The sequence below is a fragment of the Trichosurus vulpecula genome, chromosome 5, assembly GCF_011100635.1.
Source record: "Trichosurus vulpecula isolate mTriVul1 chromosome 5, mTriVul1.pri, whole genome shotgun sequence".
Lineage (NCBI taxonomy): Eukaryota > Metazoa > Chordata > Mammalia > Diprotodontia > Phalangeridae > Trichosurus > Trichosurus vulpecula.
In genome coordinates, this window is record NC_050577.1 from 14,702,550 (window position 1) to 14,724,828 (window position 22,279).

At 46.5% G+C, this 22,279-nt stretch overlaps 1 protein-coding gene across 1 annotated transcript in view; it reads right to left on the minus strand.

The window, feature by feature from the left end:
* Window positions 1-22,279, minus strand: part of RAPGEF5 (Rap guanine nucleotide exchange factor 5) — a 237,213-nt gene that overhangs the window by 51,116 nt on the left and 163,818 nt on the right. Inside the window, exon 12 of the mRNA XM_036759737.1 lies at window positions 951-1,029. Within this exon, the coding sequence (XP_036615632.1) occupies window positions 951-1,029 (79 nt within the window). The remainder of the gene's footprint in view (window positions 1-950; window positions 1,030-22,279) is intronic.

Consider the following 22,279-nt stretch of genomic DNA (forward strand, 5'->3'; position numbering starts at 1 on the left):
TCAGACAAATCGTGAGCCCATTTGGGGAAACTGAGGCAAACAGGGTTAAGTGACTTCCCCAGGGTAACACAGCTAATAAGGGTCTGGGGCTGGATTTGACCTCAGGTCTTCCTGACGCCAGGCCCAGCGCTCTTTCTATTGTACCGTCTAGCTGCCCACCCTTTAACTCCTAATTTCTCACTGGGCCATGAAAAGGGAGTAACCTACCTCCTTCAGGATACTGTACTAGCCAGGTGGTACATTGAAGACCCGAGTTCAAAACCAGCTTTAGTCACTAGCTATGGGATCTGGAGCAAGTCACTAGACCATTAATAAATGTTCACGGGATTGCAAGCAACCTCTCTGGGCCTCAGTTTCCCTCATCTGTGAAATAGAAACAGTGACAGCAGCTATCTTACAGAAGCATTGTGAGGATTAAATGGGAGGACGTTTGTAGAGTGCTTTGCCAAATGAAGCGTCACAGCCACACTCTCATGCTGGTGATGAATCGCTCCCCTTCCCAGCATCCCAGCACGGCTGGAACCTCCCTGTGGAGCTCATCCAAGCCTACCTCTGCCATTCCCACACCACGGCATCGCCACCTCCTCCCCCCAGAACTTCAGTCCGGGCTTCCATGTCCTGTCCTGGCCATTTCCAGGCCCTCCCCTTCACCTTTACATGCTGCCTAGACTGTCAGCCCCTCAAGGCAGGGACCGTTCTTCATTTCACTTGTATTTGTATCCAGTGCTTAACACGGTGACTGGCATAAAGCAGGTGCTTAATAAATGCTTGTTCTGTCCCCCACTCTTCCCTTTCCTGCCTCATTTTCACCTCTGTGATGAAGCTACGAGCCCTCACCCTGCCCCACGCTCCCCCACAACCTGGCTAATTAAGCAAGGCATGTGGTTTGGAGCGTGAAACATCTGTTGGGACAGCAGCCTACAAAGCACCCCATGGTTAAGGAAGGATATTGTCGCAACAGCGCCTGGCACAAATCATCCGTGGTCATGAAGACGGTGTACGTGAGCAGGAAGTCATCCAGGAGGGTCTCTGTGGAGAGAAGCAAACAGACGAGGTGAGGGGAGGCTGGCCCCACAGACCCGTTCCCCAGAGTGGGCACACCTGCTTACATACACACAGTTTATTTAGACCGAGAGCGGATGCTTCAAGCAGGGGGTCTGTAAACCACCGGGCCCCGTGGGCATCAGGGTCTAGGTTGGTAACATCAGTGGAAAGGGTGGGAACAAAACTGAATGACTAACGGCCATCTGGGACAGGTCATGAGTTTCCTGTCTCCCGGTGGGGATTCAAGCCCTGGGAAGGGTGCCTGAGCCCTCTGTCTTTACAGGAAGACGGGCCTTTCCTGGAGCCGTCTGCCCCGTCTATAGCAGGGGGGCCAGAGAAGGAAAAGGGGGCAGAAAAGGACTCTGAAGATACTTGATGTGACACCAGGGTCTATGAGAGGGCGGGAGCAAGGGCGAGGAACTTCTGATTCTTATCTTGGTCTGGCAGCACACGTCTCAACATGGAACTGACTCCCTTTTCCATCGATCCCTGCTCTCTTTGTCCTGTGTGAACCCAGTGTGGGTCAGATCATGGACGCAGGGGGAATTTCAGTCTATTTTCCAGGAATGGACCTGGGAGGGAAGAAGCAGCAGCAAGACTGGGACCGGCCTCTTCCTGTGTCTGTGTCATGGGCACTGGGAATTCCCTTCCCGATGGATGGGGATGACCAGCTTGTCCATCCTGTCCAGTCTTAGGGGGTTTCCTAGGGTGCTGAGAGTCGACGTGACCTGGCTGGGGTCCCATACCTAGCACTCGCGTCAGTCAGAGGCAGGATTTGAACCCAGGCCTTCCTGACTGAGGCAGGCCTTCTATACCCTCTATCACACCCATTTTCCATGGATTCAGGGATGGAAGAGACATTTTGTCCAATTTCATTATTTTATAGTTGAGGAAATTGTCCCAGAGAAGCTAATTGATCTGCCTGTAGTCACACAGCAAATACATGTTGGAGACAGAACCTGAACTGTCATCTGCCTGATGCTAAGGCTGCCCTTCTGCCCACGATGCCAGGCCACCCCTGGAACGTTTCTAACAGGCCACTGAAAGTCTGAGGAAGCCGGTTGTGCTATTGCCCATCTCCAGGCCCTCTCTCTTGCGGTCCCCCATGCTTGAGCTGGTTTCTTCCCAAGTCCCACTTCTGCCTTCAGTGCTTGAGTCCTGCCCCCACTGGTCTGAGGGTGAGCTTCCTGTCCTTATATCTCTCACACCGCTGTCTGTGTCTTTTCTGTCCCTCTTAGCGTGTGGATCACAGTTCTCTACCTGACTGGCCTCTCCCCTCTCCCTCCCCAGGCCAGGGAGTGCCCCTTAGTCCATCCTCAAAGACCCAGGGCCAGGCAGAGGGCCCTGCCTAGAGCAGGTGTTAAGCCCATGTGGCTCTAGACTGCTAAGGTATCCTTCCTGGAAGAACCCATGCTGGAAGAGCCAGGCAGATTTAGGCAGCTAGGTGGCACCATGATGCACAAAGCACTGGACCTGGAGTTGGGAAGACCTGAGTGTGAATCCAGCCTCTGACATTTACTAGCGATGTGACCCTGAGTGAGTCACTTCACTTCAGTTTGCCTCAGTTTCATCCACTGTAAAATGGGTCTAATAACCACTTCCTTCACAGGGTTGTTATGGGGATCACATAGTGAGGACAGCACGTAGTAGGTGCTACATAAATGCTTATTTCTTTCCTTCCTTCCCTTCTTTGGGCCTCAGTTTCCCACTCTTTAAAATGAAAGGGCTGAAAGAGGTGACCTTTAACAATTTTTCCACCTCTTAGGCTTGGATCCCAGAATCCTTTAGCACAGTATACCAGTATCATCCGACTAAACCAGGACCAACCTCATGGCTCACACCCTCAGCATTAGGGAAAGGGAATAAGCATTTATTAAGCCCCTGTTATGTGCCAGGCACTGTGCTAGGAGCTTTACAAATATTACTTCGCTTGATCCTCACAATAACCCCAGGATATGGATTATTACCCCCATTTTACAGATGGCAGCGGTTTAGGTCACAGAGCTGGGCCAGAGCTTGAGGCTGGATCTGATGTCAACTCTCCCATTAAGGGATGGAGGAGAGAGAAGAGCATCGCCTTAGACATAATTGGACACTCCGCCCTGGAAGAGGCTTTGCTAATGAACAGAGTAGTAGCTGGTCCTGTAGGATGGGAGCAAATACGTTGACATCCACTTAGACAGAGTCCTTCCACTCAACATGTGACAAATCCTACTGTACTGGGGCCTCGGACCTCTCAATAATGCTTTCACCTTGGCTGAATATTTAAATAGTGGTATCTGCCAAATCCACCATCATAAAAATTTAATTAAAAAAATTAAAAAACAGGTTCTCTTTATCACCGCATTAAATCACGGGTCTCCAGTGAAAATCCTAAAGAAAGGCCCAGATTCCCAACGCTCTTGGCTGCCACCTCCGTTCATTTAACCACTCCATTGTTCCAACCTTTTTTTTAATACGTAGCATCCTTTCCCACTTGGTAAACACATCAGACATCACTTGTATTATTTTCCCTGGCATGGATCACTGAAAGTAATTGAGTCTGATGAATAAAGTCACCCCAACCAAATAATGTACTAAAGGCAAAGGCGTTCTCTGCCCCAGCTTTCACAGAGACAGGCCTCCTGGGTATTGAGAAATATTTTTAAAAGCCGCAGGAATTGGCCCCTCAAGACCATTAGTCAACAAGAGCTGGCCAGAAGGACCAGGATACTCAACTGTATCCATATCCAAAAGCCAAAGGTCGCCATTCTTTTATTCTTCCTCGAGGACAGGTATTAAATTTGGGGGGAAAGAACAGCTTTGTTTGTATATGAAAGCATATTCTTCTTGAACAAGTTCAATGGCCCTTCAAAACCTAACTCTAGCCTTAATTCTACCACCTTGAATCAAAAGGGATGCACCTGCCCCTTTGGAAGATCCAACTATTACCCACTCCCCCGCAGCTCTTGCCCAACAAGAGAAGGAGGCATCCAGTGTAGGTCACTGTGAAAGCTCCAAAGACCTCCAGCACCCTTAGGAGACAAATCTAGAGTGGCCTCCAAAGAGAGGACTCTCACAGTGACTGTTTCAAGAGTTTTTAATGACCGGCATGTTCTTAGCACAGGGTAGAGACTGGACCTGGTACAGGGAAGACTCAGGCGAGGAGTCTCCCTCCAGCAATGCAGATCAGCACCTCCTCTGCTCCTTACAGCTTGAGAAGGCTGCCTGGAGCACCGGGAGGTATGACTTGCCCAGGGTCATACAGCCAGGATGTAGCCAAGGTGGCACTTGGATGGAGTCTTCCTAATTCCAAGGCAGGCTCCCTATCTACCATGCCATGCTGTCTCTCCTACGGTGTGTAATAACTCATCAATAACCCAAACACTAAAATGTGATTTTATAACCACTGCCCACCTTTTAAACACCATTTCTCATCTGTTGTTGGTATATGTTTGCAAGTCACAAAAGCCCATCATCTCCGAAGAATGAAAGCTGAGGATCTCTTGAAGTGCAGTGAAGAGGTACGTGGTGGGCAGGAGTCATTTATGAAACCTTGCAAAAGAGGAATTCTGGAGGAGGAGCAAGGCAAAGGATATCATCAAGGAACTAGTCATGAAAAAGCGAGTGGGAGAGTCAGAGTGAGCCAGGGATGACAGCCCAGTGGCCAGCCCATAGGACTCTATGGAAAGGTTGAGATGTCAGGAAGAAACGGGGAGGATTCCTCGGCCGGGCTCTTTGGGGGACGCATGTACCAGAGCTGCCTGGATGGGAAGGGAAGGCGGGGATGGAGCTAGGTTATTGGAGATCACAGACCTGTGGGAACAACAATGAAAGTGGAGGCCAAGGAGCAGTCAGACATGCCATGACATCCAATCCAGGCCTCCCGGAGGTGTCGAGGCCCAACCATTGCCGATTTGGCTCCAAAGATCATTTTTATGACGAGCATCATTGATGGTTAGAATTTCCTCTTATATACCTCCCCTCCCAAGGGCATTCAGGTGGCATTCCAGTATTTTTTTTAGGATTAAAGAAAAAGAAAAATACCTGAAAATTTTATTTATGAGTTTAATCACTTGGCTTTTTCCCTTTTACTATCAGTGAGTCAATTTCTCCTTTACAGTTTAGGGGCTCCATACATTTAGCAACTTCCAGCCTATGCCTGCAGCATATGTCATCCCTGTGCAGTGGCTGGGGAGGGAGGGTGGGGTTGGAAGGCAGGAAGAGGTGGGTTCAGATCCCAGCTCTGATATTGATCAGGTGTGATCTTGGGTAAGTCCCCTAACTACTAGAGGATGGCTCAGTGGAGATCATGGTGCTTCCAGCACCCTTCAACCTGGGTTGTTGTGAGGCTCAAATGAGATCACACATTTCAAAGTTGGCGAAGCTATGGAAGCATAAGCATCATTAACTCTGTTGTCTTACAGATGAGCAAAGTAAGGCCTAGAGAAGCCATTGACTTGCCCAGCTGGGCTCATGCTTTTCATAAGTGTCCAAGGACAGAATTTGAACCCAGATCTTTCTAACTACAAAGTCCAGGGCCTTATCTACCAGGTCCTGCTGCCCTTCTGATGCCTTAGTGGTACTCAGGGGACGTTTTAAGAGATTTAACCTCAGTCCATTTAGAGTAAGGCCCTTGAATCTCACTTTTACCAGTCCTATGTAACCTAGGGAAACTTTCAGAAGGAAAAGAAGGTTCTGAAAGACAGGTAGTTCTGGGGAAGGAACAGCAGGTCTGGAGTTAAGAGGACCTGGGTTTCGATCCCATCTCTGATGCTTAATAGCAGCGTGACCTTGGGGCAGTCATTCCCCTTCTCTCTCTAGGACTTCCCAGTTCCAGATCTCAAGTCCTTCCCATTCTCACTGTCTACAGGTGAGACCATCATGAAGCTTCTCATCTGATGAATAATCTCTCATCTGACCAATAATCTCTTAGAACAGTCAAGTTAATGATGGTTTGGGAATGAGACTCTGCCAAACTTCCTAATGACCTCTGTGTCTGCTCCCTGGCCTCCTGCAAACAGTGATGATTCACCCCATCTCATGTGCAACATAAACACTTTGCAGAGGCTTGCAAACATTTTCCAACCCCAGGCCATTGGACCTTTATAAACATGAAGAAGCAGAGTACAGCCTGGCTAGGGGTACCATAGGGTGGCCTCCCCAGGCTCTGGAGCCCTGAATGCAGACCCAGACCCAAGTACCTAACTTTTTTTGAGTCCCAGGGCATGCAAGGTCTTTAATTGTAACCCTTTTAATCATCGAATAAAAAGGCAACACTCCTGAGAACAGGGCTCTTTCTGGGCATACTTAGTTTGGGATCCAATGCTTATTATCTTTCCTCTAGCAGACTGGAACGTTCTTCCTTGTGCTCTCTGCAGCTCAGCCCACACAGACAACACCGCCTGGTCCTTGGAATGACCACACCTCCTGCCCCAGAAAGCTTCCCTCCTTTTTGTTTTTAAAGATGGGGCAGGCATTGAGTTTACACTCACTCCTAAAAAAATACCACTTTTAAAGACAACATCTCTTGGGCTGAAGGGTTGGGGAGACATTGTTCAAATGGTAGAAAACAATTTGAATGTGAATTTTTTTTAATAACTAAGTACTAAACATCCCACTGCCTCTACCTTCATCCCCCAGATCTTCCTTTGAGAGCAGAAGGGTTTGAGACAAACCCTGGGAAGTTTTCCCAAAGGCCCTGAAATGTTTCCTTCTGTAATTTCAGTCTTTTGGTAATTTCACCGCCACATGTAATCTAGCTTGCGGCTCAGTCAAGGCTATGAGCAACCTGATAAAAAGAATACATGCTGTCACGGATGTGGGGGCTGAAGGGCATGGGATCAGACCTTGGGGGCTACCAGCCCCAACCCTGCCTCCATTCTGGTGATGAGAAAATTGAGGCCAGGAAGCTTTAGTGACTTACTCAGGGTCACAAAGCCAGTAAGCTCCAGAGGTGGGCCCTGAAGTCAGTCTTTCTGACTCTGAAGCCTGCTCTCTATCCACTGGGCGAGCTGTCTCTCAGTATTTACAGAGCACATTTAAACAACGTGCAGATCACTTTAATGGAACATATCATCTGAGCCTCCCACCCTTGAAAGATAGGTCCAAATAGGTCCAAATCTAATTATTAACCACCAATCAACACAAGCAAGCAAAGTAACTTGTTGCTGTTGGGTCTTTCAGTTGTATCTGACTCTTTGTGACCCCATTTAGGGTCTTCTTGGCAAAGACCCTGGAGTGGTTTGCCATTTCCTTCTCCAACTCATTTTACAGATGTCGAAATTGAGGCAAATAAGGTGAAGTGACTTGCCCAGGGTCACACAGCTAGTAAGCGTCTGAGGCTGGATTTGAACTCACATCTTCCTGACTCTAGGCCCATTGCTCCATTCACCGTGCCAGCTAGCTGCCCCCGGGTCTTCCTCCATCCAAGTAGAGCAGCACATCCACTGTTTTACAGAGCCCTTGGACAGTGGGACGGGCCATATATAATTCAATTTGTGCATCACCGTCCATGCACAATTATGTCCTTGGCTAATATTTGTAATAAGAGAATTATTTTAAAACCTTTACAGAAGCCCTCCTTTGATGCTTCACTATGATGGGGACAGGTCCCCAGGAGCTGAGATACCCATGATTTCAGCACAATGCCTGGTAAGTGCCTGGTACGCACACGATAAAAACTCACAGACTTGGCTTGATCTCCAAGGCTGGGCCAGCAGAGTGCCAGCTCTGAACATCTATGACACTGTCAATAGATGTCCCACCTCCACTCTTTCATGCTATCCTGTATGACCTTTAGAAAAGATTCAATCGGGGCAGCTGGGTAGTGCAGTGAATAGAGCATTGGCCCTGGAATCAGGAGGACTTGAGTTCAAATCCAGCCTCAGACCCTGGACACTTACTGGCTGTGTGACCTTGGGCAAGTTGCTTAACCCCAAGTGCCTCACCTCCCTCCTCCAAAAAAGAGAAAAGATTCAGTCCATAGCCCCCATGTACAATTCTCTCAATAACCAATCCCTCTGAGACCTTTCCTTCTCTGAGTTAGTTCTTTTCAGATGACTTCCCGATCTCTTTCTAGCCCCAACCCCTCCCCCAAGAACGAGGCTTCATCAGACTCCCACTATCTAGAAATATCAAAAAGAAAGATGCCCCCAAAAGACCCATTGGATCTGGAAGGCAAGTCATTAATGACTGTGTCAGAGTGCTGAGGGTCCAATGTCATCTTACGGTCTGATTTTGCCATGCTAACTATTGGATAAGACATTCGTCAACCTGGCACAGTCAGGGCTCACACAAGATGGGCAGGCAAGGATAGCTCAGAATTGGTATAAATGGATGGGGCAAACACAGGCAAGGACCCAGCTCCATTGGCTTATTGGAGAATAACCAAAGAGTGGACAATGGCATCATCATAGATGGATCCATGGGAAGAAGCCATTTATTATTAAGGCAAAGATCAGAGACATGGACATAAAGCACTTCAATGAACAGCACAGATTTATTATCTCCAAACAATCTCTCGGGTTCAAGCTCCTGTCTGCAGTAAAGGCGCAGCAGGCAGCCACCATGCACAACACGAGGACAATTGTACAAGTCTGTCTGAGAGCCTGCCTGCTGCGCAGTGGGCCCCCAAGAACTGCAGATTTATCATGCTAATCTTGGTTCTGGATAGAAGTTGATTTAATGCCTCAAAATCACATGGAATAAAAGCAAAAATGGCTCGAATATTAACATCTTAAATTAGGACCCAGGGATACACGAAGTAGCTCCCAGGAAGAAGTCAGATCTTTCTATTGAAATCCATTTAAGGAGGACAGCATGCTGGGCACTGCAGAACAGCCTGTATTATCACTTTCCTTTCCAAACTTGGAATGGGTCCCCCTTCTAACTATAAACGATTTGTCTTTGCAAGGCTTCAGTTCACTGAGAATTACTGGCAGACAGAGAGTGGGCATCTGGCTAGCAAGCTTAAAAAATTAACTGCTCACAATTTTATAATAAAATAATGATGATAGTAAATCAACAAGCCTCTAAATTGATGTAAAATGATTTGCGGGGAATCGAGGCAGCATGGTAAAGTGGACAGAGTCAGAAAGACTTGGATTGAAATCTTCCTCTGGCTGTGTGACCCTGGGTAAGTCACTTATCATTTTGGTGGTCCCCTAGGCAGCTCACCAAGGCGAGATGTCTCAGAGAAGGCAGTAGCCTCCAATGGGGGCATTTCCTCATCGGCTTCTCCTACCAGTGAAATCACAGGCTCATTCTGCCTCCTCCATCTCCCAACCTCCTCACCCCCCACAAGGTTCTTGTTAGTAAAGGGATTGTTAATAATAATAATATTTGTTAATAAATAATTTTTGTTAATAAAGTTTTGCAAAGAGCTTGGAATTCATCCTATCATTTGAGCTTCAGAAGAACTCTGTGAGGAAGATGCTGCATGTGTACCCATTCCTCAGATGGGGATATTCCAATGAAGATCCCGGACCATGCTCTCACACTTTGCAACACTCTAAGGCAGCATCTGAACTCAGCTCTTCCTAAGTGCAAGCCCCTCACTCAGGCCAGCCCACCACCCTCCCTCCTAAGAAAAGAAGATGGGAATTTTGAGGGTCAGAGGCGGGGTTTAAATACCCCGCCGTCCTGCTTCCAGCTCCAGCGTCCTCACCCTGTGATCCCTCAACAGGGATGGAGGTGTCTTAGCACCTGAGTCATTGGAAAGTGCAAGAGAGCTGAGATCTGACTTTCGGCCCCATGTGCCCTTGGCCAGTTATTCATTTCTCTCATCTCAGTTTTCTTATCTGTAAAACGGGAGGCACAGTAGCACCTATCTCCCAGATATGTGAAAGGGACAAAGTGCCCCAAGTGGCAGGCGTTGTTGTAGCACACTCATCGTCGCTAAGTTAAAGAGGATTTAATTAGACTCTCTTCAGCTTTCTGCGAGCTCAGCACCAGGCTCTGCATTCCTGAAGGGACAATGTTTGAGCATCCTTTGCTTGGCACTTCCTTCCCTAAACCAGCAGGAACACCTGGGTAAATAAGGGGGTGGCCACAGGGCCATGACTCAAGCAAATTCTGCCTGTGGGCAGCTGTCAGTCACTCACATAACTTCCTGCTGTGCCCTTCAGATCAAAGGCTCGAAGTCCGGATAGTCCTTCCCAGAACTCCCAGGTTGCTCTTGCTGTGGGGTGGGGGACCTTGAGGCTGGGCCAAGAGAGCTCAGGCTTAGACAAGCTCTACTGAGGGGAAAGCCTTGTGTTATGGGCCTGGCAACCAACTCTCTATCAGCGGATCGGTGGAAGACCAGCCAAAGCTGCTTCAAGAGCACCCATTGCTAGAAGTCCAATGACTGGGCAAGGCCGGGGTAAACCTAGCAACTCGTGAGACTGTCAGCTGCGCTGGTCAGAAGAGGCAGACGTGGCTCCTATCAAACAGACCTGTTTTCCTGGGCTCCAACCCCTACATCCCACAACGAATGTAGAGATGGGAAGATCTGAGTTCTGAAACCACTGGAGTGTGATACACACACACACACACACACACACACACACTTTAAAATGATGCAATCCCATAGTGGCTATAGCTAGTCCATCACAGAACAGATGCTCACAGTTGAGATCTCTACACTTAGGAAGACAGAGTGATAACATCTCGAATTGTCACAGATATTTGGTGACTTTTTGAGCTGGACATTAGTGATCCCAGAGTCTTAGCAAACCACTTAAAGGTTTATAGGTGCCAAGAGCTGTCAATCACAATAGATTTCTGTCTCTTCAACAAAAGAAGGGAAAACATAATTGTATTTCCAGAGCCAAGGCCCATGTTGGGTTTCCATGTTGCAAATTTCCCATAAAGGAGATACAGAAAATGTACAGAAACACCAACCTCAGAGACACACAAGAAGTGCTCAATAAATTTCTTAATGTATTAATTAACAAATGAGGAGAAATCAATTCCAGGGCGACTCTTTGCTGAGATGGGCCCACTGAAAAAACAAGGCGATAGCAGCTTATGGCCCCAGTAATCTCCAAGAAATCTTGGCAGACCATAGGATCTGTGACCTGGAGCAGGAAGGGACCTGAGAGGCCTCATCTAGTCCAGCCTCCTCCTTTGCAGTTGAGGAACCTGAAGCTTAGTGAGGTTTGGTGACCGCACGAGTCATCCATGAAACAAGTCATGGGGCAAGATTTGAACTCAGATCCTCCTTAAGAGAATGGGCCAGTAAAATACCCATGAATCACCACTGAGCCATACAAGAAACCAGTGAAGAATTCAGGGATGATTAGGCTGAAAAGGGGCATAGAAGTTGGCTTCAAATCCTTGAGGGGCTGGAGAATCAAAGAGAGATTTGGATCTGTTCTCTGTAGCATCAGAGCATGGAATGATGCCAGATGGGTGAATGTTCTAACTGACAATGAGGAAGAGCTTTCTCACAACTGGAGATTCATGACAACAAAGGGGCACAGTGAGCTTCATCCTTCTCATCACTGAGGCCTCCTTCATGTAGGAGATGGTACCAGATATAATCTCTAAAGGAACTCGAGATTCAGGGAGGCAAAGGTGGGAAGCTGGTGTGAAGGTGGCCGATGAAATGATTCATGGCCAGTCTGGGTGGAATGTACAGCATGTGCAGTAGAAATATGGAATCACCAGGGAGAGTAAGGTAGGCTCAAGTCAGATTGGGAAGGGCTCTCTGCCAACCAGAAGAGGGGGCATTTTATCCTGAAGGAAGAGGAGAGTCACTGAAGCTTCCTGAAGATCCAAGTGAGACAGATACACGCTTCAGCAATGTCATGTAAACTGGACAGCAGTGCAAAGGGTAGGAGGGAGAAGGGAGATCTGAGGAGCAGGGAGACCAATGATGTTGGATCTAGACTCTCTGGGGCACTCACTGCCAACCATCTCTTAAGAGTCAGGCTGTATCTGAATGTTGAGATGCTCCAGGATGAATGAGCATTCAGAAGTGCACAAGGGTTTCCACTAACCACACAGGAGAAGAGCGCCTCCAACAGTCAATGCTGCTGTGAGGATGGCTGGAGGGAGAAGGAGGCACAGGAGGGACATTTAAGGGTGTCAGAAAATAAGATACGTGCAGGTGTGCCAGTGGTGATGGGTGCAGGCAGGTCATTATCTGGAGCACTAAGTGTGTGAGCAGAGACTGTCAATTAGTGTGAATGGTGTGATGCTCATGAAGGCATTGCCTGGAAGAGTGGTCTTGGAAATCCTCTCAGGTCAACCCTGTGGTATCCATAAGGGGATCCAGCCCTTCTCCAACATGCCTATGCTCTGTCCCTAGATCTGTCTCCAGCAAAAAGCGATCCCCACCTCCTGACACCAGAGGGCACTGACCCAGCAGTGGTCCTGAGTGTTCACACCTCAGGCATCCTAAAGCAAAGTCTGGATGCCTATGTAGTGGGCATGTCCACAGGGCTTCATTCTCCGTGATTCTGGGGCTGGACAAAGTACTAAAGAGAAATACAACCCAACAAAGAATGTTCCATGCGTATTTAAAGGGTCAATTAGAAGAAACACCATCACCTTAAAACCAGAGGCAATGTAAGAGTGATTCTGGAGTCAGACGACTTGAGGTCAAATCCCATCATAGACATTGATTACTTGTGTGACCTCTGTGACTTTGATCAACTCATTTCACTCCCTTGGGACTGGTTCCTCATCTCCAAAATGAAGGGCTTGGTTAGGTCCTGAGGTCTCTTTTAGCTCCACTTCTATGATCTTGCCAGCCAAATTTGATTTTAATCCAAAGTTTTAAGGCAAAATATTTTGTCCAAGAAGACTTTTAAGAAAGAGTGAAAAGGAATAATAGTATACATTAGAGCGTCTCTCCCTAGATCCTCTGAGAACCCCCAGTCTGGTCAAATGCAGGGCTGCACATTAACCACATTCTTCCCCTCAACACCCCCTGCCCCCAACTCTTTCTTGAAAAGATGGACATTTGCATCTTCCTTCCAAATGCAATAAATTGAGTTGTTGATAAATGAAGATGCCAATCTAATGCAAAGGGAAACACAGAACAATTAAACAAACAACCTCCTCCCCTTTTACAAGCATACAAATAAGACACTGTCTACATATCCAACAGACACGTCTGCCTTCCACAGAACCTCATTTCTTATTTCTGTTGTTCTGTCATCTCCTCTGGTCTTCAAAACAAACTTCTGAAGGTGGGGACTGTTATCACCCTCAACCTACAGATGAGGAAACCGAGGGCCAAGAACATGACTTACCCAGGGTCACACAGTTAGTTTCCACCTAGCTACCCCTCCTCCTCATTTTAAAAGTGAGTTAAGAAGCCAATTGAACGTCTCCACATCTGAGGATGATGGCTGTCACCAAGTTTCTCCCCCCTCCCCACTGTGACTCTCAGTATTTATGCCGCCACAAAGAAGTCATCAATTACCGTCCAGTGAGCTGATGATTTGGAGGTGTCACCACCCAGCCCAGGAGGACCTGGCCTGCGTTGACCAAGGTTGTGTTACAAAACCCATCGATCAGCAAAGGGATGAAAACAGCTTTCAATGCCTTCAGCTGAACTGAACTGAGCCATTCTGAGAGCTCCCAGTTCCCAGGCAGACCCCAGGGTGTGTGGGGGTGGGAGTGGGTGGGAAAGAGAGAGCAGAGGAAATGCACACAATTAAAATGGCCCGGATAATAGCCAACTCCCAAAAGCAAGAGAGCTCTGAAAGAAGAAAAATATGCCAGTATGCCCTCTACAATAATTATACACAATTACCATGACAAAAATGGTTTTTCAACTCCTTTTACTATGTTCCTTTCAATTCAAATAAAAACGTTTCATTTATTTTTGACATCACTGTTCCTGGGGGATGTTGGGCATCATTCTCTCCTTCCCAGTCTTCCCCCCCACTCCTGTTCATTACATCTGAAAAGTGGCAGTTTCTTCAGAGCCACAGAGGACAGACTCAAGAGGAATTCTTTTCCATGAAATTAAAATGCAATAATACCATACATGTACCAGTTTCCCTACCTAAGGTACTAAGAGGGTGATTACACAGTAGGTATTTGGGCTTGGTTTTGTTTCAGGGTCAGGTTATGATTTCATCGCTGAGGCAAACTCCCTCTATTAATGAAGAGTAATGACTCCTCTTTAACCTTCTTGGAGAGTTGTTTGGGCCACTAGGTGGTTAAATGATGTTTCGGAGATGAGATTTTAATCCAATTCCTCAAGACGGCAAGCCTCTCAGCCTGTCTTAGAGGTCACAGAACTTCTGAACAAGCCAGATTTTGCTAACAGGCTGTGTGTGTGTGTGTGTGTGTGTGTGTGTGTGTGTGTGTGTCTGTCTGTCTGTCTATCTGTCTGTGAGAATAGGCCCTTTATTTGGACCACAATAATATTTTCCCTAAAAGAAGTCATGTAATACTAGGTTTTTTGATATTTTCTGTTGTGTCCTTTAGAGTCATAAACCTGGAGCTAAAAGGAACCATGGAAATCAACCAGTCCAGACCCTTCACTTTACAGAGAAGGCAACTGAGACCTAGTGTGGTTAAGTGAAGTGCTCAAGGCTACATGGGTAGTAAGTGGAAGAACCTAGCTTCATAAGCCCAAAGCAGAGAGCTCAGGTACCTAACACCTAGCAGATTCTGAGGTTTTGATCTACGAAAGGGTCGTCTAGTTGAATTACTTCATTTTAAGGACAGGAAAACTGAGGTCTAGAGTTATGACCTGCCCAAACTCACACAGACAGTAGGTCCTCTAACTCTAGGGTAGGTAGGGGGCATCATAGTACACAGACAGCCAGGCCTGGAATCAAGAAGATCTGAGTTCAAATCCAGCCTCACAGCCTTAGCTGAGTGACCCTGGGTAAGCCTCTTAACTCGGTTTGCCTCAGTTTCCTCATCTGTCAAATGAGCTGGAGAAGGAAATGGCAAACCACTCCAGGGTCTCTGCCAAGAAATCCCAAATGGGACCATGAAGCATCAGATACAACTGAAGACAACTGAACAACCACCTCTGACTCTGGAAGCCAGGCTCTTTCCCTAGCACTAAGAGAAGCCTGAGAAGTAGCCAGGTGTCACCGACTATGCTGTAGATTTCTGGTCAGCAAAGGTGCATGATACATACAATGGGAGATACGGAATAGTAAACCTCTAGTTCTGCTATGGTTAAAGGTAGAAATCCTTACATCTGCCTGCCCATGGAGAAAAAAAGGGCAGGGGCCAGCAGCGATGAAGGACCAGATGCACCTGCCTCTTTCCACCTTTACCCTGGAGAAGCAGAGCTCAGAGATGGGTTTCATCAATAGATTCAAGCAACAAGGATTCAGATGTGGCGAGTCACTGTCATTGCTACTTTCCTGTGCTATTTTTCTGTCTCGTCTCCTTCTCTCTCTGTCTCTCTCCCTCCCTCCATCTCTCTCCTTTCCTCCTACTCCTCTTCCTCTGTCCCTCCCTCCCTCTCTTCCTTTCTCTCCCTCTTCCTCTGTTCCTCCCTCCCCTTCCTCTCTTTCTCTCTGTCTCTCTCTTTCCCTTCCCCTCCCCTCCCACTCTTCTCCCTTCCCTGCCCCCATATTCCTCCTCCTCTCTCTCATTCTTTTCCCCTCCCTCTCCTTCTCTCTCTCCCCATCTTCACTCTCCACTCTACATGATGCTAAATACATTTCTATTAACTCTGGGAAAGCTCACTGTCCACCTAAGCCTCCTTAAACTCTGGGAAAAAAAGAGGGAGAAGTGGGGGGTGGCCAGCAAACAGGCTGAGAGATTTCAAACTGCAGAGCAAGAACAAAAAGCCCCCAAGGCAGAGAGTGAGATAACGGGAAAAGGGAGGAGTGTGACAATGAAGAGGCCCGGGCTGGCAAAGGACAATGACCCAGCAGATTGCCAGTATCGAAAAGGGCTGCTATCGCCCAAAGGACATCACTTCACCACATTAGCTTCTCAATTCCAGCTGATTCTATGGTGCCGCTGCTTAAATGAGGCCAATGATTTGATAGAAACCTCTGGGAAAGATTAACAAATGTAGTGATTGCTCATCCAACAAATCACCATATAACAACACCCCTTTCCCACCTTGATCAGCCCCCTGAAGGGCCCACTCTCTTGCGTGGGAAGTCCCCTTCATCAAGCCTGCCTGCTTGTAGCAGCGAGACAGTAAATTCTGCTGGAGGAAGACGTCAGCAGCATTTTAAGATTCAGACAAGGGCATCTGATTGTCTCTGTTGATCTACCAGCTGTGTGGGGGTAGGGGACACGACCACAGCTAAAAGAGTAACATTTCCACTTTTTGCACTGTCTTAAAGATGGTTGTGGGGTCATCTCTGTAGAGGCTGTTACAGGGGAATGGTCCTTTGGCTAAAACTACCAGGCTGTCAAACCCATTACTGACACAACATCCCATTCCCTTGGATTGCAGGAGCGGGTCCGAGCTGCTACTACAGCAAGGTCTGAGGCTCCTCCTTCAATGCTTCCTTGTGTTCATAACATGCAGCTGAGGTTTAGGAAAGTAGAGGAGTAAATGGTGTAGCATAGCAGGAACCACCACGACCAAGAAAATCCTTCACTACCAAAGCTGCTGTCTTACTGTTCTGGAGATCTCATAGAGTCAGTCACTTCTTTAAAAACAACAGCAGCAAAACCTGGCCAGAACAAATACATTAAGCCATCAGATGAGTTAATGCAGTCGATAGCTCGTCTTACTAATGGCCTCACAAGAGACCGAGACCCATTCTAGAAAGCAAAGGAAGCTACAGAAGACTTTTCCACCCTGAGAGAGCTCATGTCCTATTGGGAAGGCAGGTTATGCCCGAGAAATAATTTATAAAACACCAATAAGCATAACTTTATATACCATCTGAAAGAAGAATCGCAAATTATTGGTGATCAGAAGAAAGAACGCTCCAAACAAATGGTAAGAAACATATAAATCTCAACAACTCTGAGGACTCCCCTCACATTCAGGAAACTGTAGAAGGTCACAGAAACTGGATCAGTCAATGTTGGAGGGGCTAGGGTAAGACAGGCATTACTAGCATACTGTTAGTAGGACTGTGAATTGGCCATTCCAGCCATTGGCCATTCCCATCCCAGGAAATAATTTAGAATTGTGAATGACAAATGTCTGTGATTCCACCACCAAAAATATACCATAATGAGGTCAGAGAGAAACATCCAATACTGACCAAAAATATCCACAGCAGGACTTTCTGTGGTAGCAAAGACCTGATGGATGCACATCAGCTGCAGAATGGCTGGAGAAACCATGGCTGATGAATGTGACAGGACAATACTGTGCCTGTTTCATGGATGGAGGTGAACCTGCTCTGTCAGCAGAACATAACACTGCTGAGCTTGAGAAGTATGGGCACAGACCCGGTCATGGTGTATGTTTGTTGCCTAAAGGCAGGTCTGGTTATTTAAGTTTGGAGAGTCTCCTCAACAGGGGTGCTGGAGGACGACCAACTCTGGGGCCACAGCAACTCTCAATGACTGACTGGCCACGAAGTTTTAAAGGAGTTGTAATTTGTATCCGTAAAGGGAATGCTGACAAGGGCAAAAGTGAAGGGAGAATCATAAAGTATTTTAAAAAGCAGACTAGAGGCAAATGGCAGCAATAAATGGCAAAGGAAGAAGTCATCAAGAATTCCTTTTAAAAGATCAACTTCTAGATTAAAGATCATAGAATCAAAACCGATTCAACTTAATTTCCTACATCTGCTACATTTCCATCAACAATGGATGCTCCTAGTGATGGTTTCAAATCCTTCCCCCAACACTTACCAGGTAGGTGACCATGGCAGAGTCATTCAAGCTTTCTGAGTCTCAGTTTTCACATCTGTAAAATGGGGATTAAAAATAGCTGGAATACCCACCTACAGGCTGTTGTGGGGTTAAATGAAACAATATGTGTAAAGACCTTTCTGAGCATTAAAGCACCATGTGAACATCGATGATGATGATGAAGATGAGAGAAGTTTCATGTGAGGGTAAGAGAATTAAACTGGGTCTCACTAGACCTAGGTTCAAATTCTATCCCAGTACTTTGTAATAGAAGGTGTCCCAAAAGTCTGAGTGCAGTTTCAAGCTCTTGGAGCCTGGCTATTTTTAGTCTGACTTGGGTTAGAGTTAGCAGAGTTTGTTCATAACAGGGGGAAAAGATAGTAAAAAGAATTGCATAAAAAGGGTCCTTTCCCCACAGATAGGCATGACTTTACCCTTTGTCTGGCTTCCAAAATTCCTTAAAATTAATTCCTAGAGGCCCTGCCCCTAGTTTGGCCAATTCCTAAAGAGTCAAGGGATGATACTTCTTAATTTTTTTCTCTCCACACTAACTTTTACTGACATGCTGGGAGGTAAGGTATGTAGGCAAATCTGCTATGAATTCTATCTCCCTTTAACACAGCGTATCACCCCCATCACCCAGATCCTTCTTACTTTGGCAAGAATGGGACATAACCAATGGACCATTGCTCACATGGTATCCTCAGCATGTCAGGAGAACCTGAGAGAGGCTCTCGGCATGTTGGGTGGATCTCTGCCAGTGAACTTACAGAAGGATATGAACAAGTGTCACATAGAGTAGGCTGCAATCTGCAATCTGTGGGAGGAAATGCCCACGTTGAGGAGATCCGGAGTACAGAAGTAGGTGTAGAGCAAAGTTATATTGAATTGTAGAGGGCAGCACTGACTGTAAACAGTGCCTGAAAAATGGATAGAAAATTAAATGTCTCCTACCAGGAGGAAAGAGGTAGGCATGATTCATCACCAGTCGTCTGGAACCAGCAATGGCCGGTTCAGAGTTATGGCACTGTGTGGCAGAGTTTTGCTGTCCAGTACTAAGGTCACTATATTATCTGTTCTCCTGGCTTTGCTTCCATAACTGCATCTGTTCATGTAAGTCTTCCAAAATGTCTCTAAATTCTTTGTATATGTTGTGTCTTGGGACACAATAATGTCATGCATATATCACAATTTGTTCCCCCATTCCTCAGTCAGTGGATGCCCACTTTATTTCTGGCTTCTTTTTGTCTAGACCCGGGATTTCAACTATATAACGAACTCCCTGGTGAAGAAATTCTCTCTATCAATATAGATCTGCAACTTAGAGTCTCAGAGAGTTGTCCAGAACACCAAGCAGTTAAGTGACTTGCCCAGAGTCAGTGTGGCAGGGGTGAGACTTGAACCCAAATCATCCTGACTCTGAGGCCAGTGTCTCTATTCCAATTTCTTGGGTAATATAAAACAAGATACTGCTATAAATACTTTCATCTCTATGGGACCTTTCCCTCTGCTATTGACCTCCTTGGGGCATATGACTAACCATGGGATTGTGGAGTCAGAGTACAAATAGTTCACTCACTTTTCTGGTATAATTCCATGTTGTTTTTTCAGAATGGGTGGAGCAACCCATAGACAACCTAGCAGTGAATTAGCAGGCTTGTCTTCTACCCAGTACTGATCATTTCCCTCTTGGATGATCCAAAGTTGTAATTTGGGGGTCTCAGGTAAGACCTGAGTAGTTTTAATTTTCATTTGCCTTATTATTCATAACTCGGAGCATATTTTCATATGCTTGGTAGGTTTGCATGTCCTTTGACCACTTGTTTGTTGGGGATTTCTCCTAGTCAAAGAGATTTGTATCAATTTCCCACCCATTGTGGCTGTCAGACCTTCTTCAGCCTACCTGAATTTCCTAGCTTAACTTAGATATTCACACTGAAACAGCAATATGATCTCCTCAATGTAGGAGCTCCATCCAGCAATATAGACTGTCACCTAGTCATACCTGCCCATCCTGTCTCATTCGCATCCTCCCAGAAGTTTGCTACGGGACATCTTCCCAGGATGCTGGGGGCCTTCCTTGTCCTCTTTGGACGTGACAAGGAAATAAGTCAAGCACAAAGTCATACCTGGATGCCTTTCTGGGAGGTAACCCTGGGTTCTTCATGGCTTTGCCAGCAAACCATAACCTCTGGCAGGCTCTACCATGCTGGAAAAAAGAAGCTAGTCTGGCCACTGGGTAATGAATTCTTTGACCATGGCAACCCGCAAGACAAAGGACAATACAAAATGGCCATCAGCCTTATTTGGGCCCCTTCCAATTCTGCAGTGATGATTGCAGAGTGGATGAAAAGGAGGCAGAGGGGTACAGCAATTGTAGATATTATATTAAGAAAAAAATCACTATTTCTATGGAGAGACCAAGGAAGGCACCATTCTGTGTTCCCCTGAAAATGCTTCACTCACAGGAAAACCATTGTATTCTGGTCACTTGATCCTGAATATATTTGTAACGATGAAATCTGAATCCAGAACTTAAAACAGACCTTGGTGCACCCCAAGAGAAGGTGTGTTCTCAATGATGAAGTGATGAAACATTCTCCCATTTGCCAATTAACCTTTCAGAATGGCCCTTCTCATATTAGGAAGAAAGTGGAAATATCCTTTTGAAAGAAGGGTTGGTTCTCTTGCTGAAGCACCATCCATTAAACACATTACCCCATCCAGGGGTCGAGCCACAATGAAATGAGCACGTTTCCATTCTTAATCAGCGCATGCTAATAACCTGATGCTTCAGTTCAGTCTCACTTCACTTCCCCCACTTTCCTTAGTAACAAGGGTATTAATTAACCCACTGTCCACTGGCAGTGTAAAAGCATCAGCTCCCTTGTTACCGTACATCATGTCGCGTGTTCAAAGGTGAGAGAGAACAGATTTGTCCGAAAGACGAAGGACTCAAATGGAAATTCACATCTGAAATTGGACGCCCAGTAATTTCTCATTAAGCTGGCTGCCATGGTGGCAGCTGGAATCAGGGAGGCTTTGTACCCTCTTAAGAGTATGAACTCAGAGGGGCTATTTTGCTCACAGCTGGTAGCCCAGATGATGGCCTTTGTGCTGGAGATGAAATGACTTAAGTGGCTCATGAACAGCCTGACCCAGGGATTTCCAGAGAGAGCCTTACTTCAATTATGACTCTGGCATCCATGATTCCATTCACGAGACACACAACAGTCTGAGGGGAAAAGCTACAGGATCTTGGAGTTATCTTTCTGTCTTTACTTCATACTCACTTTGTCACCGAAGAACTTAACTTTGTCTCTTCCTACCACTAACACCTCTACTCCTACTGGCATTAAGGCAAACATGAACATACTTGATCTCACTTAGCTGAATTTCTCAATAATTCAGTGAGGCAGGTATCATAGCTATTTCTGATTCCCATTTTACAGATGTGGAAACTGAGGCTCACAGAGCTTAAGTGATTTGCCACCCGTCACAAAGACAGCAAGTATTAGGAGTGGGATTCGAACCCAAGATTCCAAGGCTGGCACTCTGAACACTACATCATGCTGTCATTCCCTTCAATCCTAGTTTTCCCATCTGTGAAACTGGAATGGTTCTACTGTACAAAGACCCATCCAATAGGCATTAAGAAGTCATCAACTGATGCTTGGAGGGTCATATATTTTAGAGATGGAAGAGACAGAGTGGAAAGGGCAGGTTCCGGAGTCAGAGAACTTGGCGTAAATCCCACCCATGAGCCTCACTACCACGGATAAATGATTCAGTCTCTCCGGGCCTCAGCTCTTTGTCTGGAAAGTGAGGGCTTGGGCTATATGGCCTTAAAACCCCATTTTGCCTCTAGATTCTATGACCTCATGAACTCAAGAGAGCCTATAATTCAGCATCGTCCTCCCCGACTCCATCCTTCCTGTTTCTGACCAGCAAAGTTACTCATCTCTGTATTTAATCAGAACAATGTGGCGGAGTGGAAAGAAAACCAGAGTGGGAGCCAGGCAAGACCTGCAAATCCCACCTCCACCACTTGTTTATTCTCTGTGTGACCCTGGGCAAGTCACTTAAGAATAAAGAGCCGGCGTGGATATAACACTTTACATATGACGTGTCATTTTATGCTGTTATAAGCCCCAAGTACACATGAGGACACTATGGCATTTGGAGGGCAAGTGACTTGTCCACCTAGAACTCTGGTCTTCCTGACTCCAGGTCCACTACTCTAACCACTGGGCCATGGAGAGGCAGCACTGTGTCTAAAATAATAACCAGCATCTATACGGGCTTTTAGGTTTGCAAAGCACTTTACAATTTCAGTTTCAGCCTCACAATAACTCTTGGAGGTCTGAGGGACCTGAGACAGGCAGAAGTTGAGTAACTTTCTCTGGGCCATCAGCTAATAAGTGTCTAAGGCAGGATTTGAACTCAGGTCTTCCTGACTCCAACTCCAACACTCTATCCACTGTGCTATCTAGCTATCGCAGTT